The sequence below is a fragment of the Halichoeres trimaculatus genome, unplaced genomic scaffold, assembly GCF_033239565.1.
Source record: "Halichoeres trimaculatus isolate MK-OKI-2021-1 unplaced genomic scaffold, fHalTri1.1 fHalTri1_scaffold_6, whole genome shotgun sequence".
Lineage (NCBI taxonomy): Eukaryota > Metazoa > Chordata > Actinopteri > Labriformes > Labridae > Halichoeres > Halichoeres trimaculatus.
In genome coordinates, this window is record NW_027437184.1 from 16,166,647 (window position 1) to 16,182,501 (window position 15,855).

At 39.8% G+C, this 15,855-nt stretch overlaps 1 protein-coding gene across 2 annotated transcripts in view; it reads right to left on the reverse strand.

Moving 5' to 3' along the window:
* c2cd2l (c2cd2 like) overlaps window positions 1-15,855 on the reverse strand; it is a 28,123-nt gene that overhangs the window by 5,681 nt on the left and 6,587 nt on the right. Inside the window, exons 4-15 of one of the 2 annotated variants that reach the window (XM_074671852.1) lie at window positions 7,773-7,868; window positions 7,397-7,516; window positions 6,819-6,929; window positions 5,907-6,020; window positions 4,490-4,589; window positions 4,272-4,404; window positions 4,032-4,096; window positions 3,693-3,814; window positions 3,007-3,178; window positions 2,812-2,904; window positions 2,254-2,348; window positions 1,533-1,746 (exon numbers count right to left, since the gene is read on the reverse strand). In XM_074671852.1, coding sequence (XP_074527953.1) covers window positions 1,533-1,746; window positions 2,254-2,348; window positions 2,812-2,904; window positions 3,007-3,178; window positions 3,693-3,814; window positions 4,032-4,096; window positions 4,272-4,404; window positions 4,490-4,589; window positions 5,907-6,020; window positions 6,819-6,929; window positions 7,397-7,516; window positions 7,773-7,868 — 1,435 coding nt within the window. Of the gene's footprint in view, window positions 1-1,532; window positions 1,747-2,253; window positions 2,388-2,811; window positions 2,905-3,006; window positions 3,179-3,692; window positions 3,815-4,031; window positions 4,097-4,271; window positions 4,405-4,489; window positions 4,590-5,906; window positions 6,021-6,818; window positions 6,930-7,396; window positions 7,517-7,772; window positions 7,869-15,855 lie in introns of both variants that reach the window. The other variant, XM_074671851.1, reaches the window with a different exon arrangement.

Genomic DNA, 15,855 nt, shown 5'->3' on the forward strand with positions numbered 1-15,855 from the left:
TAATTGGAATGTTAAAAAAAGTTAAGGTTGGGTTGTATATTGTTTTTGTTTTTTTTACAGTGTTTTAGTTACTCCTCTGTGTCAGACCTGAGATTCTGATCACATATTAAACTTTTGGAGGAAAGGGACTAACTAACTAACTAGTTATCAGTGCAGAGTTAAAAGGGCACTGTTTGTGGTGGGTGGTGGATGGGGATGTTTCAGTGCCTGAAGTATGCGTGAAAAATCTGTAGCAGGCGAATGTGGGAAATAACATTTCACTTTCCCCATTTTGGAGGACTGGGGTTGTAGATGCAAACAAAGAGTTTCAATGTTTTCATGGTTATCTATATTAAAAAATCTTGCACTTTAATCCTTAGTTCACCCTTCTATTATGAGAACAGTGAAATCACATAAAGTTTTAACATAGAGATAAACCGATATGGATTTTTCAGGGCTGATATGAATACCGATTATTTGTAGTCAAGGAGGCTGGTAACCGATATTTGAAGCCAATATTAGTTTGCAGTCAAAGTGAAAATATTGGTGTCAAAATTTTGAATAATACAAACTCCAACGCTTAACTGTATTCAAATACTTTCAAGCATATGTTTATTAAACAGCTCCCAGGCTCAGAGCATGAAAAAAAAAATAGCTAAGTTTTTCTACAGTAAATAAAGTTTTCCAAAATTTCTATAACTGCAATAACTGTAATAACTGCATTGCTGATTGGCTGTTTTCCAAGCCATGCTCTGCTTGTAACCAATCGGATGATATTGTGGGTGGGACAGTTCTGGGGACTGAGTAGTGACTGCAGACAGCGGGGCGGCTGCATCAGAGCTGCAACAACACAGTTTTAAATTTGTTTCTTATCGGCTGTTGGATTAAAATAAAGCCGATGCCGATATGCCTCAAAATGCCAAATATTGGCCCTGATAATCAGTCCATCCCTATTTTAAAATGCTGCTTTACCTAAAGTTTTAATTTTTAGTCATGATAAGCTGGTGAAAGTGATGAATGTCAATTTGTGTAGCCAGTGTTCCTCATATAAAAATCTGATACTGCAAAAAAAAAAAAGTACTATTTATACGGTTTTAGCAGTCTAATACACTGTAAGAATTACATTTAAAATGATTTGAAACCAACTGACCTAAAATAAGAGAGAAAACATGGATGTCTACGACATACTGACTTGCTCAATAAACCAAAATATAATCAAGTTTAGAAATGAATTATCTTAAATATACCTTGAGATGATACTTCATAACAAATAACTTATTTCATCAGTACAGTGCATTGCTTCTAGAAGAGTGGATTATTTATTACCTGTCATGCTTTTATGGTTATATCACTTAATAATTTAATGGAACTGATTCTCTAATTGTTTTTAAGTGGTAGAAATGTCACATGAAACACTATGATACCAACAGAAATGCAAACTACACATTTTAAAAAACATCCAACATTTTTTTTTTTTTTTACAAATTTCAAGCATGTTTTTGAGACCAACCCTTATTTTTCTCTATCACAGCGACAGAGAGCAACCAAACTACCTTTATGGTCCTTGAGGCTGCGAGTTTCCAAGGCACCAGTTGAACCAGTATCTGACTCCACATCATCCACAGATGGACGCTCCGACACGTCTGAAGGTGTGGTTTCATCTGGATCTTGATGATGCCCGGCGCCATAGTGGTTGCCATGCATGGCTGCGTCCATGGCTGCAGCATAGCCGCTGGATAATGCACAGTCATCGTTTGAGAGTGGTACCTAATGAGTGACAGAATCTGAATCAAATGATGCCCTTTTAAAAGAGTCTTGTCCTGTAAACTTTATGTCTTATTTCAAGTGTGTTCACTGTAGTGCAGTAAAACATGGCAAAAGCTTTCAGGGCAAAATCAGGTCAAAAGACTCATCCTGCCATAATGTGTTCTGTGCCTGCGAACTAAATTTAGCTCAAGGTCATCCAGCCTCCTCCTCCTCATTGTATTACTGATTTCTTAAAAGTAGGTTTTTGTCATAGCTTCTGTCACTGGGACTGAGGTTTGAAAAGCAGAGTAAATATTTGTACATTTCGCTGTGCAAGAAACAGGCATCCCTCTAATGAGTTCTCAACTACTGAAAAAGATGTTTTCAAATCAAAAGAATGACAGCGATTGAGACCTGAAGGTTACGTTTGTATAAAAAGTAGACAAGAATGGCTCATTACACTTTGATTTATCAGTGTTTCCACTAACCTAAGAGGCCTCTATGTTTGACGAAGGGATATTCTCTGACCTTTGACACGCCCGAGATGATCAATGTGCTCCTTTTTGTTGGTGTTTTGCGAACTGCTTTGGAGGCGTTCTCTGTCAGCTGCCGAATTGCTGTTTCTGCAACAGGATCCAGGCCATTAGAGAGGCGGCTGCTCTCTGAGCAACAAAACACAAATATTTAAATCAGCACTATACTCATAAAATGTCACTATTTCTAAAAATAACACATCTTTTCTGTGTGGATTTCTGTTAGTGGAACACATCAGTTTGCAAACATGTGGTTCATCATATATTTTGTATCAAACTAAAAAGAAAACTATTTTAAAAAATCTAGGAGGACATATATTGTTATCAGGAGCAGATTTTGTCCTTCGTCCTTTTTTTTGTCTCACATAAGCAGGTGGTGGGTTCTTATTGTAAACTCTGTTGGAGTTTTTACACCAGGAGCACCTGCACAGAGGCTTCATGATGCGTGCTGAAAAGTGCATTCCTCTCCTCTCACGTTACACAGCAGCCCACTGCTTATCCTACTTTGCATCTGTTATGTAAAACAACGTCTGCCCTTCCAGTCTGGACTCACTGCTTGGGTTGGGGCTGCCTTTGGCATCTGTCAGGATGGTGGGCTTCTTCTCTGTCACCTCCACTTTGGATGGGGAGCGCAAAGGAGAATCACCTGAAAAGCATCGCAGCTATTTTATGCCACTGCAAATAAACTGACACTATCATTTTTTAATCTTATATGAGCAAATGTTATTCTTAAATCAGTTAAAGTAACCTGGACTGTGATCCAGTTTGAGTCTAGACTGGACAGTTGTGACAGTGGTGACAATGGTTCCATCTGGCATGATGGTTCGGTCAACATCCACTTTCTTGGTTGGGGTAAGGGAGGAACGAAGTGGAAGTGCGTTGAGGGTACAGCGAGGCTCCTCTGTTTCAATGTACTGAAGCTGCAAGAGACAAAAAAACAAAGTACAATAATTTCTGTCTGCAGGGTTTTAGACTTTTATTTTAACATAAAACATTCATAGGAGTCAGACTTGTAAATGAAATAAGTGTGCTCTAGTTAAAGTGCCACTGATCTGCAAATAATAATCATCTATCAGTGTAGGTAAAGCTGGGAACAGGAGGTGTATATCACAACAGGTAGTGTCAATGTAAACATTAGTCTTCAGAGACATAGCAAATGTTACTGCAATGCATTATTATATATAAAAAAAAAAAGTAAATTACATAGATAAAAGGCAACAAGTCTGCAGAGACAGCTGTCACTGGAATGACAATGGACTGCTGTTACACAACACTCCCCTGCCTTTGTTGTGAATCTTTGTTTCAGTCCAGCCTGCTCCACGTTGGATAATAAACTGTGATGTAACGGCACACTTCAAAGCATGAAAAATGCTTTGAAAGATTTTTTTTTGCCAACATTTTACTGAAAAGTGCTGCATCTCCTCACTCACTCACCTCTGCTGTGACTGTGGAGTGTGGAGCCAAACCATGGCCGGGGCTGATGGACAGTGTGTGCTGTCCTGTGGGCGCTTTGCTGCGGAGGTCAAAGGTGATGGAGGCATGACCAGGCAGGAACTCTAAAAGACAAAAGTTATATTTATTATAGCATTAATGCAATCAATTTCTGCAGCTCTTTTTCATCTTCCAAATCTTCAAAATGCTAACAAAGTCCATTACAGTCTGCCAGCAGTACATTTAAGGCATCAGTGATTCTGCTTAAGCTGCCTAAACATTCCTGCTGATCAGGTTTCTGAACTGCAGCCAATAGTAAATTGCTCTATCGCAGTGCCTTACGTTCTCTTTTGCCATTTCGCTCCAGAAGTCTGACTCTCAGCTCTTTGGTCTCTAGGCCCAACTCTCTGCAACACACAGAAAAAAAGAGAGGTGTAAACCCCAACTCTGCAAAAACAACCAAATGTCATTTATCTAAACACATACCCCAAGCAGGTGGAGGATAGGGGAATCCTTACTTTACAAAAGCTACAAGCTACTTAAATTCTACTAGAATGGTCAGACGCCTAGACACTGTCTTACAGAGAAATTTCTTCACTCCATTCAAGCGGGGTGTTGGAGTTGCTGGGCATAGACAGGAAGCGTGTTGACCTCTCAGTGGAGGGCTGGTCCAGTTTCAGGACACAACAGAGCTCCCCCGATCTGGACCACTGACCTGCTTGCACACAGAGACACAGTGAGACCTAGGCAATCAGCAGGAAGCTGGGCGGAAATAATTTAACTGAGGGAAAATGTCTGACCTTTACTTAAGGTCACCCGAAGCTGCCGGAGCAGTAGTCGTCTCACCAAGACGCTCTGGGGTGCAGAGTTTAATCCCACAGACAGATGGTCCATGGGGGCCTGGGAGCGAGTAGAAAGAGGGTTCAAGAGCAAAATCAGCTGAAGCTCAGGGTGAAACATGCACCAGTAAGTCTGAAAATGTAGCTTATGTCTTGCTTTATGGTAAGATGCAAGTTCTACAAACAAATGTAAAAATATGTTATTGGGGAAGTGTTCTGCCTTTTGTTAGTAAAATATTTGCAACCCTGAGTAGACTTGGCATATCACATATCAGCTCAGTTTGCTTGGGGTATGCAGGAAAAAATCAGGAGAATTATGTTGTTAAATTTGGCAAACTGAAGATCATTTAATTTAAGCTATCATTTGCAAAATATGAAATAAGAAACTCACTATTTACAGTGAAAGTGAGGCTCACCACAGACAGATAAGAGGGCACTGCTCAGTGGGTTGTAATGAACAAAAAACATTAGGGATGCACGATATTGGATTTTTGCCGATATTGGATATGCCGATATATCGAAACCCCTTTTGGCCGATACCGATACCGATACCGATACCGATACCGATACCGATACCGATAATCACAAGTTTGTTTGTTTTTTTCACTGTAAAGAAAGCTTAGTCTATCCTGTACTGGCATTTATATGTTACTCTTATTGTGATCGTCTTATTTGTTTCAGAAACACACATACAACAAGACAAAAAACATTTGATTTTACCATAAATAAGAAATGTATTATTTTTCAAACTCAAGACATTCAGTATTGAAATACAGAAAAATAATTTCTTTAGATCATGTGAACTTTAAATGTACAATGCACTTTTAAACATAACCAAGTTGCATTTGATTATTTTAGAGCTACTGTAACAACCTGGTGACAGACACAGAGCTCTGCAGTGCAAATAAATGAAGTGCTACATTTTATTTAAGGAGCTTATTTTTCAGATGGAAAATAATAATAATCCTAACTAAATAACACATTATCGGCTGTGCATATCGGCAGAAATTTTAATATCTGCTGATACCGATAAACATGTTTTTAAGCTTTTATCAGCCGATACCGATATTGTGCCGATAATATCGTGCATCCCTAAAAAACATTTCTGTGTTTTTTTTATGCAGATATATCACAAGGAGTAAATTTCACCTTCCTTTTGATCCTGAAAACACGATCGCTTTCCAAGTTGCTAACTAAACTGTCAACATAGCCTGAGAAAGGAAAGTGTGCTCTGTATGTTGTCCATCCCTTGCGGCTGCTTCACCCATAATATGTGGCCTTCTTTAAAGAAATGCATCATCTCAGATTATAGCCTATTGTTTGTGTCTCAGTAAGCTTGTTTTAAGTTGCAAAGTATTAAAACCCAAATATTCCTCACCAAAGGAGTGGACACACAAGTCTTGAGGTTTAGGACCATTGCTGGCTGAGTGCTGAACAGAGTGTCCTCTATTAGTCCCTTAATGGTGTCCAGGTCTGCATCACCCTCTGGGCTCTGAGAAAAACAAGAAGCAACTTGTTACTCATTGATGAGTTATTCAGTGTTCCAATTTCATTTAGCTGACGCTTCTGTCTGAAGTGACAGAGTACAACAAAAGCAAGGATCCACTTGAGAAGCAACACCAGTAAGAGCTTCAAGTGCGATCAGAGGATCAGACACAGGTGCTGCCATGCATACACAAGGGAGTCAAGCAGACTAAATTATTTGACTCAAATCTTTTTTTGTCTCATGTGACATGTCATCATCATTATAATGATATCAAAGCAGAACAAATAGAAATTAATGTATTGCTGCTTTAATCTCTCTTTCTTTTTTAAGTGCTGCACCTCGAGGGCGACCAAACTCGGAATATTTCATACTTTAATTAGCCTGACATCAAAACAGAAAATTTACTATGTTTTTGTTATCACACAGTGGTTATCCCCAAGAGCTGTCTTAAGTAGTGAAACATCTTCTCTTTTCCTAACTTTGTTGCTGTCTCTGACAAAAAGAATAACATAGCAGGCACATTTATGCAACCATATTTAGAGCGGCATTTCCTTCATGACTCACAAGACAAGGAGTGTAACGAGGCAGAGAGTGACTCACATGCAAAGCATGACGAGTTGACTGAGATTTATGAGGTCAGGCCCATAAATAATTTGAATAATGAGATTTTCTTTTTTTGTGCTCAATCTCTTTGGTTTTTAAATTTGAACAGTTTCTGAGCTGTTCGCCAACATGACACCGTCTGTCTGTATCTGCATGAGGCAGACATATCATATTTGTGGTATCGGTGTCAGATGTTCTCACCTGTCTTTGCAGCTTGCATGGAGACACAGTCAGAGTAAATGAAGGTTGCTTGGAAAGAGTCCAGGACATTAGCAGACCCTCATCCGCCATCTCCTCCAGAAACACCACCACCTAACAGAGGCAGACAAACGGAAGCAGGATTAGAAGACACAGATAACACAGAGGCAGGCTGGACGAGTGAACAGGGATGAGGATTCATCTTATTACAGGAGCAAAATGGTACAATTTAGTATGCAGCATTATCTCATCATTAGTAATCAAACTCATTTAACTGGCTCATCCTATGGACAGAACAGCACAGCACAAACAGAGCACTGTAGTTCAAGCCATACAGGAAAGCCTGCAGACAACTGTGTATTGGTGAAACTATAACCTCCCCACACACACAAAGGCTGTTGATCATCACCAACTCATCCTCAAATATACTTGATTCATCATGCACTGATCAATACAGTCGACTAGGTCACTTGGGATTTGTTTTAACGCATTTGAATAACAATGCAAATTTTGCTCATTTGTTTTAGAGGCCTTCCCTCAAATGTGCAAATTGCAAAAATCCAGGTGGTGCGCTTTTGTACCTTCGCCACCATGGGTGCAATGGTGATCTGATACGTGTCCATGGAAACAGCGGCGGGTGACTGCTGGGTGACGGTCACAGGGAATGTCAGTGTGTCCACCCAACATTTACAGTGTAACACCTGTGAAAAAAAATTAAAACAAAATATTGAATCGAGAAAATGTGTTTGAAGCCACAGAAAAACTCAAATTTCTTTCTTTTATTTTGTAAAATGTGTCTTCAAGCAGCTCACCTAATTTTGCACAAAATTTTAGGCCATGAATGTTTTCATAACGTCTTGCCCCAATTAAAATTTACTGGGTGAGTGACTTAATATGTCTGCTTCAGATTTTAATCCCTGCATGTGTTAATGAACATCAACCACAAAGATTACTCACCATTCTGTGTGCTGATTGGTCAGTGCACGTCACACTATCAATGGCAGTAGCAGCAGTTAGCTGGAGACTGCTGTCAAAAGTGATCTGGATCGAGCTCTGGGGGAGAGATGGAGGAGGAGAACAAATGTCCTAAATATTACATAAGAGGAAGAGAGGAGACACTTGGGGAAGACATAAAAGATTTTGTACAGCAGTGAGGCAGCCTTTCATGTAGATGGTTAGTTAAGCCACTGTGCTCATGGATCTTGTGTCAATTAGGAAATTAAATTACATACATTTCAATTAAAAATGCAAAGTGACTGAGGCATGTTGTGAATTTTAACTAGATGGCATCGTCTCTTTCCCAATACCAAATCAGATATCTAGATCTAATTATGATACCAAAAACCCCTTAGATACAACCGTGATTAGAAAAACAGCATGTCAGTCTGATGTTTTTATGAACTGCTTACGACTAAACCCATCCACATATGATTGGCCGTCGGTTACTGTGTGGCCTGAAGTAATACTATCTGTGCATTAATATGAGCCTAAATTAATGGCTAACATTGAGCAACATACATATGCCTAGCCTGCTTGATTAACGTTCAGATTAGGAGTTACAATAATGATTAAAGGTGTGATTAAACAAACAGAATAAAAACAACAACTGAAGAGGGTTTACAAGGAAAATACCACATTTTTGATTAAATCCAACCCCTTTTTCTGCATGTTTCACACCACAACTGTGTTTGCAAAATGCCATTTCTCAAAACCAATAATTTTTTTACATTGCTAAGTCAGCACAATTGAGCCTGATGAGGGGTGACAGCTAGGTCGTACTTCATCTAAATCAGCAGCATCAAAATGTAGTAAAATATTAGCCCTAAGACTGAGATCTCAAACTTATAGCTAAGTATTAAAGAAGAGCTTTTTTATATTCAATATTTACCATGATTTGTTGTAATAAATTCACATTTTACCGTAGCGCCATACTTAACTAGAAAAGCACTCAGAGAGTCCAGACCTCCACCAAGCATATTATGATTGTCACCAACACTATAGTCCCACGTTAATGTTATACTCCCTTTCAGCAGACTGTCTGCTACAATTTGGTGTTAGTTTCAGGTTTGTACGATAATTTCTTTCCTGAAAGTGTTGAGGATTATGATGACCAAGTACATATTTCATATTTCAGATCTTAGTATCCAGAATATTGCCAGGGTCTGGATCGTACTTTTACTTCTGTCAGAAATTATTGTGACCTTGTCTTGTATTGTTTTGCAAAGCAATCTGACTATTTATTGTGGCGTTATATACACTAATGGTGAAAACAGCCTTATCTCACAATGATAAAGAATCCTTTAAAAAAATCCTGGATCCAGACGGTGATCCGGATCACCTCTGAAATTCAATCACTTCTTCCTTATCCCATTTTGAATATTTCCTGAAAATTTCAACAAGATCTGTTGTTACTTTTTAAGTTATGTTCACAGACAAACAAACAAACAAACACACAGACAAACTCTCCCAAAAACATAAACTCCATGGCGAAGGTAATAAGTGTAAGATGCATTTGCTGTTCTGAGCCTACTGGGCAGCAATAATGGAATATAAACTTGAAAAGCAAATTTGGTATATGTACATCTTTCCTGTTTCTGCAAAGCCTATACACTTTGCAGAAACAGAAATATTCCTTCTGGCAAATTCTGTGATTGGGTCAAGAAAACGAACTACTGACAAAAACTTTCACTGTTTCCTAAATGAGCAAACACTCTCTTATAAGGTGCCGTAATGTGTATATAAAGTCTGGAAAGCAGCAGTTGCTACGGTCATGCTTGTGTATTGAATGAATGGCAAAGCAAGACAGATTTTCCTCCAGGCAGCTCAGTGGATTTGTGCGCTCAGATGAATATCGCCTGAAGATGCTGGCAAAAAAACTACAGCATATGTTTGACCAAAGGCTGCTAGTGAATACATGATGTGAGTTTGAGCTCCTGTTATAATGCAGAAGATGTTGGATTTCCTGTCTGGATCCAGCTGATAAAGAAAGTACAGTGAGTCTCTGCCTCACCCGTCAAGTACCGATTACCAGGACTGCATCAGTCAGTGCTTAGTCACGCTCACAGCAAGGCACAGCTTTTATTGTAGGAGTGTTAGACCTGGGAGAGACCCTTAACAAGAGGACGTATTGTCTTCGCTGTAAGAAAAGATTCACCAGCAATGTGGCAACACCAGTGGCCTACTATCACAGTGTGAAAGTGCCAGAGGATCTGTTTCAGACGACAGCTTTAACTGTTTCAGGATAAACAAACGAGAAAAAACAAATCCCCTATTGTCAGAGCATATGTTCTTCCAGGTCCAAGTCCAATCACTATCATGCACAACAGTGGAGGCGGGGCAGAGGTGGGTGGATGATATAACAAAGTTTGTAGTGTGTGCCTGTGTCTGTGTGTCTGTGTGTGTGTTTGAGTGTTCCAGCCAGGAGGGCAGGAAGCCAAGTGCAATGCTGCAAGCTGACGTAGGTTCCCTGGACCATCACTGCAGTCACATGACTACAGAGTACAACCGGCTGTGTTTACCTCGGTTGGCTGGAGCCTCTAAAACTGCTCAGTCACCCAGCCGTTCATTACATCCAGAGAGCAGAACAAACATGATGTGATGTATTTCAGATCGTGAGGGCTACGGAGAAACCCAATAACCACGTGGTGCTGATTGTGGAGTTTGTAGATGTTGCTTTGCGGATGGCTGTGTCACTGCAGTCGAACACCACCGGCATCTTTGCAGTGAGGCTAATTAGGGGTGGCACATGGGTCTGAGCAAATTCTTCTAAATGTCAGGATATTTTGAAACACACACACACTCACACACACACACACACACACTCTGTAAAAGGAATATGACGGCAGAAAAATAACAGAGTCTGATATTGCTGACATAGAAGATACCGGGAGAGAACTGGGATGTGGTATTATATGTTTTTAAACAAATAATTGTCCGCATTTGTTACACTTAAATCACATGCGCCTTCACAGTTATACCACAAGACGCTCCCCTCTGTATAACAATCTATGAATGTAAGAATACTTAAATTCAGATTGAATTCAGAAATTAAATTCAAATTTTAAATATAAGTCACTGCCCATTTGCAGCTGGCTTGTATCCTTATATCTCAAACATGTAGCAGCAGAGGCTCATCAATATCAATGTCTATCAAATTTTTGCATGCCTTTAGGGAAGGTTATGTCATCCAGTATTTAAGTCTGTTGTGTCTGACAGTCAGTGCTGTTACTATCTACTGTGGCAATCACTGTTTGGGCTTAACTGTGAATTCAGAAATATATGCAGCGTATTATACCCTGTTGCTAGCTTGATACTCTGAAGAGTACCTGCTCAATCAGGATTGCAAAACCTGCTGATATTTCAGTAAATAAAACTCGATAGAAAATTTGTTGGAGTGAAGAAATTGCAGGTTGATCTGATCCAAATGTATATATTTAATGTTGTCATGTGTTAAACTCAACACTCTGTAACTTCTGTTTTTATTTTAGACGCCTAACCAGGGACACGAGTTGCAAATTATCCATGGCTGGATGCCTAAACATATGGCTTCTTCTTTGTATACTTTATGTAGAAATGTTTCCTGTATTTGTCCATGTCGAACCAACAAGTAAGAAAAAAGGTAAACACAACTTTGCTACACGTCAGTGAAGGAGACACGGATGCTGGGGAGACAGAGGCTGAAATGAGGAGTCTGAAAAACATGCCGTACATCATGCAAGTCTACTACAAAGCCATTGAAGGGATAATATGAGGCCAAGAAATGACCATAGTACAAGTACATACTCATCTTTTTATGGCTCTTTACACCTCTTAGCACAGTTGACTTTGACATTTTACATCTAGTGGCCTCTTGATAGCCATCTGGTGCTCTGTGGTGTTGTGTGTCCTCCTGGCAGAAGTTACAGAGCTCACTGTGTCATGAAGAGGACAACGTTAGCTGCATAACTACAGTGCATCCAGAAAGTGCCCATAGCACTGTTATATTACAGCCTCAATCCAAAATGGAATAAATTCAGTTTTTACGCTCAAAATTCAACACACCCCCATGATGACAACTTGAAAAAACTCATCTCAAGGACCTTCACAGAGTTGTCCTGAAGCCACTCCTTTGATATCTTGACTGTGTGCTCAGGGTTGTTGTGTTGCAGAAAGATCAACCACCAGTCTGAGTTCAAAAGCTCTCTGGAGCAGGTTGTCATCAGGATATCTCTGCATATTGCTGTATTCATCTTTTCCCCAATCCTGACTAGTCTCCCAGTTCCTGCTTCTGGACAGCGTGATGCCCCATGCTTCACTGTAGGGATGGTATTGGCCAGGTGATGAGCAGTGCCTGGTTTTCTCCAAACATGGTGCCTGGCATTCACGCCGAAGAGTTCAATCCTTGTCTCATTAGGCCGGAGAATTTTCTTTATCATGGTCATTTTAGTAGGGAATGGTTTCCATCCAGCCAGTCAACCCTACATAGACAGATGTGTGCCTTTCCAAATCGTGTCCGATCAACTGAATCTACTACAGGGGGACCCCAATGAATCTGTAGGAACATTTCATGGATGATCAGTGGAAACAGGATGCACCTTTGCCACAGCTTAGTTTTCAGCTCTGTGGCAAAAGCTGTGAATAGTACATGTCATATCTTGGATTTTTATTTTGAAAAAATTTGCAAAAAACACATTTTTCACGTTGTTATTGTGGGGTGTTGTGTGTAGAATTTTTGAGGAAAAAATATATTTATTCCTTTTTGGAATGATGATGTAACATAACAAATTGAGGACAAAGTGAAGCACTGTGAATACTTTTCAGATGCAATGTACATTTGTCCTTGTGAAACGCTGTTTGCATGAGGGTGTATGTTGAAGGTATTTCTGGAGAGAGACAGTTCCTGAGGACATCCACGATGTCACTTCAGGTTTGTCAGAGTTGACCCCTTGGGTCTGGCTGTCTGAAAAGCATGTGGGTCAACCAGAAATACACTCCCCCTGTGGCTTTTGATGACCCTCATCTTCTTTAATATTCTTTTCTTTTGGATGCATATATTTCAGTTAAAGGCTGCAAAAAGGTAAAAACCTGGTGGTGTAGAAAAGGCTGGGTCTATTCTTTTATTCACTTAAAGGGAACGGTAAAACATCTTTAGTTTCTTATTAAAAGGTAAAAATGTTTGACCCAGACCCACTGCTCTGGCAACATGAAACGGCTGAATAACAAACTTGTGCTTTTTTAACCCAGTCTAGCAATGTAGCTGAAAGAATATTGACATTTGTGAGCAACGTTAGCATGCTGCACTGCTATGAAAAAGTAAATGCTAGCTTGTAGATACTGCTAACAAATTTAACTTAAGAACTTAGGTCAACAGGTAAATGTATGTTAGCATTTCATCTCTGTGACTCTGAGCCTTTTAGCACACACTTGTTAGAAGGTAGCTTTCACTGTTGCAAGTAAAGCTAGCTTACGACTGTAGATTGGCCTGTGAAGTTCAAATGATTAGGCATTTTTAATACAGTTTCAAATAAAGTGCTGAAGGAAATATTTGCCTTGCTGTCTACACTTAATCAAATTACCTAAATACAACCTTTAAATAGAGACAGAGCGAAACTGCAAGAACACCTTATTTAGCACGACTGCAGTACTTCAGATTCGTTTAATAGTTTGTGTTAAATGCTGAGTCAAAAGAGCAGCATCGTAAATGATTGATTGTCAGTGGCATATAATTTGCTCACTAAAATAAACTGGCTTGTGAATTTTGTTAACAGCTGCAACAGAAGCCAATGAGCGCAGGGTGCTTAACATCTCCTGCTGTTGAGAAGAATCTACTTGAGCTTAATCACAAAGCATTAATCATCGACCGGCAGCTCGCAGCCAGAGAGGGAAGAAGTGAACTGTGCCCTCAAACTAATCACCAGGCTCTGTATAATTGCAGATCCTGAATGGGCAGGGAGCTTCCTTCCCTGCAGATGCACATTCGAATGCTCTATTACTCTCTCTTCACCACCCACTGGACCAAGAGACGGTGACTGGGCATCACGTGTCAGCTGAAGATGTAGCAAGCGCCTCACAATGCTGTTATCTGCTGGTCTAAAGAGGCCAACCAGTCCAGTCCTTCAAACCCTACACAGATACTAATCCAGCAACAGACATCTGAGCAGCTCCATATCAAGTCCTCATGCCAAGGCAAGATTACATCCGAAGGCTCCCACAGTAACACTTCAGTAAACAGACTTTCACAGGATAAACAACTGAGTCATGAAACACACTGCATTATGGGATTACCCTTCAAAGGAGCAGAAGAGGCAGCTGAAAAGATTCATGTATCTTTAATTCGTCTGTTTAACCTAACCGGTGTTTACAAAAGAACATGAACCATGCTGAATGGTGTTTATTTAATTTACATAAGTCTCTGGAGGTATATACGTAAAACATCACAGTGCTTCATTTTTAAGACCTTATATCTATAAAAGTACATCTTGCTAACTGGTTACTCTATAAAAAATCACCATCATTTGAGCTAGCACATACATGTACGGTGTGGGGGTGTCCTCCTGATGACATTGCCAAGGAGCTATAATGCTGCTTTAAGCCAACGATTATAGACTGAATATCTAAAGACGTGTCAAGATCCCAGCTGCAACTCATCACGAGCGCTCAGCTATTCTGCTTTTCCCCTACAGCTGTAAATGTCTCATCCAATCCACATCTGGAGAGTTGCTCTGAAAATCTCTTTAAATTATGAAAACCCTTTTTTTTCAACTAGTATTTCTCCTTGTGTAAATTTCTGGTATAAAAACAAAAATCTCAAACAGTAATGCTTCAACTCAAGCATTTGTTGCTGTGCGCTGTGTTTATGCAACATCCTCCGAATGTGCTGTCATGATTCAGCCCCTTGATGCAATAATTTTTGAGTTGTGGGTTTTTTTTTCCAACTGGATTTCAGGGGTCAGGGTCGTGGCTTCCCTCAGGAGGATGTGTTTTATTACAAGGGCACAGCAATCTGAGAGCTCTCAAAATTGGTGAGACAGCATGAGTTGCTCTGTAAGCAAGTCGAGTTTACATGGGAGTAATGGGGGGGTCCAGGCTGATATCACTCTCCGCCCCAGTGAACAAGATAACAATAAAGGTGGTTAAGCCTGACTTCTGAAAACTACAGTCAGCTACACCTCAAGTCTTCATAAGCTCAGCCATGCGTTTTACTCTGCAAATGATCAGAGCCGTCAATCATATTCTATTCTATGATTTATTTATTCTACCAACTGATTAACAAAAAAAAAGTACTCACAGAATGAGGTTTAAGCAAAAAAAAGAGCAGAAACCTTCAATTACTTAATGACAGTAAACAGCTACCCTCAGTGAGTGACTTTGATAGTGTTGCATGAGTCAATTGTGCAAGTCTTGACACAATTAGGATTCTGCTATGTGCTAAACTAGTTGGCCACACCCGTCCTCATGTGGTGTTTCCACTTCTCTGACATTATTAGCTGATCAGGAGTCAACTGGTTTAGATAGATTTTAGACGACAATTTGTCAGGGAGTCAGTAACAATAATTGGAGGCTTGGTTTAGACTGAAAAATATCCCTGAAGTAGGAATAAAAAAGGGGTTGATGTTGTTGTGTACACATTACTTTGGGTAAGAGTTAGCAAATAAATGGAGAAACACAAAGCCAAATTCTGAGTAAAAAAATAGTTCTAGTAACTTCACTTCCTGATCATGCATATCACCCAACAGGCTACCCATTGTTACATTGAGACACATCTACTCTCTGAGCAACTGTGTTGGAAGCAGAATTGAGTTGTACAAGTTTGTCCAGTTTAGATTCAATTTTATGCCGCTGTAGTTTGATTGTACCTGGAAGTTTTCAGTTTGTTTATTTTGGCTACAGAGATCATCTAAGCCAAGTAGTTTTCACCAAAGTAGTCCTTAGGTGTTCTTCCTTACCAGGTGTAGCAAGATTAAATCCACTGCAATGACGTGCAGTCAGGAGCTCTCAGCCCATCCAACCTCACACAACCAGCATGCTCCTCTAACTAGGATTGTGAATGAATAAAGCAAAC